The sequence below is a fragment of the Diprion similis genome, chromosome 12 (genome assembly GCF_021155765.1).
Source record: "Diprion similis isolate iyDipSimi1 chromosome 12, iyDipSimi1.1, whole genome shotgun sequence".
Lineage (NCBI taxonomy): Eukaryota > Metazoa > Arthropoda > Insecta > Hymenoptera > Diprionidae > Diprion > Diprion similis.
In genome coordinates this window covers 2,144,307-2,147,429 of record NC_060116.1, presented here as the reverse complement: position 1 = coordinate 2,147,429, position 3,123 = coordinate 2,144,307, and the positions used below count along the sequence as shown (strand labels likewise).

Genomic DNA, 3,123 nt, shown 5'->3' with positions numbered 1-3,123 from the left:
CAGTCAAATTTAATCACGCTTAGATTTCCACAAACATAAGTACCATCATTATTGGGATCCAAAGTGGAGGTGTGGCTAGTGATAATGGCGGAGTAAATGGGTCATATCGGCTGATATTGGTGACAAAAAATGTCATTTATCGACGTTTTTTCAATCAACATTACATTTTTGCTGCTCTGGTGTTCACGATTATCCCTATTAAACTCAATATTTTATTACAGAATCTTCATAATCTCGTTTTCAAAGTGAGATACGACCCACTTACTTAAAATTACCGCCACCCACATAGCGTATCGTTCAACTTTGGTTACCAATAATCGACGAGTAGTCTGTTTTACCGATAAGACTAAAATGCTGAACCGCCGATGGTAAGTTACTCACCTAACCTCAATAATATTCGTTTAACATGGGACAATAGTAATCAGTTCTCTCCAATTGTTGGTCAATACTTTGGCGACGTAAAATATAGTCCGAATACGTAGCTTTTTAAATGTTTTCGGATCATATATATCTAACGTTGCAGAATAATTAAGATATATCACGGCAAATAATTTATTTCGGCGTGAACTATAATCAATCATAGTATTTGTTTATGATTCTGATTCTGATGAACATGGAATTCCGAAAGTAAGTATAACTAAAAATTCAACATTTTCCGTCAAAAAATACAAGAATATACAATGGATGAACTTAAACTTATACTGCATACTATATACATTTTAACTCTATTAAATATCAATGAATCGATAATTTTTTATTAATCATTATCAAGGTACTTTCTATAATGAACAACAGACAAGTTGATCGTCATAAAACCCCACGCCATTATCAAGCCGGCTCTGATAAACGTAAAAATGCTAAGGAAAAACAAAAACGGGAGTCCGAAATTCTCTCGCAAACACATCGGCTAACTGATTTTGTCATAAAGAGACCAACAACTTCGACGGCTTTACAAAATCCTGACGAAATAGTACGCCGAGAAACATTATTCAACTTTTCGCGAAAATAGTAGAATGGAACGTCATACAGCAGCCTATCAAAATCATTGATAAAATATGATCAAATCAATAATTTTTTTTTAGAAGATAGCTGAGAATGACGCTGCTATCAACGATCCCACAATATTGGACGGGCCAGTGAAAAAAGATCATGTGAGTGCAACATAGTATTTCTAAAATGACAAAATGATACAAAGTAACATATTTATGAAGATTGAACCGTTGTTTTACATTTTAGAGCAATATTGACCGTGACGACGTGGTTAATGATACGATTTCTGAAGAAGTGAACAGATTACAAACTGAAGACGAAATATTTTCAGACTGTGATATTGGTACGTGGCCGGACAATATGAAAGATCATATCAGTTATTGGTTAAAATTAGGTAGTAACAAAGTCCAAAATTGTGATGCGGAGCTTTTCAAACGTGAATCAGTCAAACAATATGATAAGAATTTCACCAGAACATGCCAAATGAGTATGTTTGAAAGAAAACACAAAAATGGTGAAACCATCAAACGGGAATGGTTATGTTTTTCCCCAAGCAATGGAAAACTTTACTGTTTCTTTTGTAAATTATTGAATACGGTTGAAACTCAATTTTCACATGGTGGATATTGCGACTCGAAAAACGCTAGCGATCGTTTGATAAAGCATGAGACCTCTTCGGCTCATCTCAAGAATCGGGACGGATCGATTTCGAACTTATCCAACAATTGGACGACGAAATAAACTATTGGCGGAATGTACTCAAAAGAGTAGCATCCGTGATTCTCTTTGTTAGCGAGCGTGGTTTACCTTTTCGAGGAGACAACGAAATTATTGGTTCTGCACACAACGGTAATTATCTTGGGTTGCTCGAATTACTTGCCGAGTATGATGATTTTCTGGAAGGACATATTGGAAATCATGCGAACCCTGGGCGAGGCCACGTCAATTACCTCTCTTCGACAATTTGCAACGAATTTAGACAGTTGATCGCTCGACGTGTATTCGATGAAATTATTCGCCGAATTAAACATTCACAGTATTATTCGTTTACTCTTGATTCTACAAAAGATGAGGGTCACATAGATCAATTAGTTTTAATCTTTCGTTACATAGAAGAAAATGGTGGTCCGGTCGAGAGATTTTTGACTTTTATGCCAAACCAGGGTCATAAAGCGAAGATATGTTTGACGGCTTGATGAATTTTTTAAATGAGAAACGTCTTAATATAAAAAATCACCGTGGTCAGTCATTGATCGTACTATTTTGAGCACTGAATATGATCTGATGAAAGCATTGGACATTTCAGACATCATCGATGATTTTGCTAAGAAAAACGCAAGAAAAGTACGACTTTAAATTTAATATAGAACTAGATCGACGTATTGTACCAAAGAAAGTGCCCCACTTACTGTAATTTAGAAATTATATTAACATAGTTCATTATTACATTTGCAATAAAAAATTATATACTGATGATGGTCTTTACTTCCTTAACTGGGCCTCCACCACCTGTCCGCCTACAGGCCCCCACACCCTTCAATCCGGCACTGATTATGATGTTGATAACGATAATAATTGTAAACTCGATAATGATAATGAAAATGTAGAAGAAAATGACTCTATAAGTGCTATTGATAATGATAATGATGAACACATTGATAATGACCACGATTATGATACAAGTGGTGAGAGTTTTTCGTGTGCTGCTGATACTGCCAGCTCTGGTAGATCAGGTAACAGTGAATCGGAATATGTTGTTTAGAGCTTCGACGTCTCACAACATATCAGAAGGCAAAATCCGAAGAGGCATGTAAGAATGATACTATTTTACGCTCGAACGATTTGTCAGATTTGTTTTAGCAATATATCTTGGACGGAGAATCCAATGACCCTTACATCAGACAGACGGGCCTACCTCTGTATGCGCATATGTACTCGGAGGAGCAATTGAATATTATCGAAGCTGAGGACAGTGTCGTTCATTTGGATTCCACGGGCTGCGTTGTTCGTAAGCCAAAGGATGTTAGATGTAAACGGATTATGTATTACGCCGTGGTAATAAACAAAAATAGTACCGTTATTCCTATTGCTGAAATGGTAAGTTCAGAACACGACATCGCATCGATAAGTACA

At 36.2% G+C, this 3,123-nt stretch overlaps 1 protein-coding gene across 1 annotated transcript; it reads left to right on the top strand.

Annotated features, from left to right (window-relative positions):
• Positions 1 to 784: 784 nt before the first annotated feature.
• On the top strand, positions 785 to 2,597 carry LOC124413609. The gene is made up of 7 exons (XM_046894329.1): positions 785 to 970; positions 1,083 to 1,151; positions 1,237 to 1,333; positions 1,385 to 1,609; positions 1,681 to 2,172; positions 2,237 to 2,334; positions 2,427 to 2,597. The coding sequence occupies exons 1-7, from the start codon at positions 785 to 787 to the stop codon at positions 2,595 to 2,597; spliced, it is 1,338 nt and encodes a 445-aa protein (XP_046750285.1).
• The last annotated feature ends 526 nt before the right edge of the window (positions 2,598 to 3,123 follow it).

What these genes read in the sequence shown, in the direction of transcription:
- LOC124413609 (XM_046894329.1), top strand. Translation starts at nt 785, where the DNA reads ATGAACAACAGACAAGTTGATCGTCATAAAACCCCACGCCATTATCAA. An exon ending in ATTTTCAGACTGTGATATTG is followed by an intron (nt 1,334 to 1,384) that starts GTACGTGGCCGG and finishes GGTTAAAATTAG; the next exon opens with GTAGTAACAAAGTCCAAAAT. An exon ending in GGGTCATAAAGCGAAGATAT is followed by an intron (nt 2,173 to 2,236) that starts GTTTGACGGCTT and finishes CACCGTGGTCAG; the next exon opens with TCATTGATCGTACTATTTTG.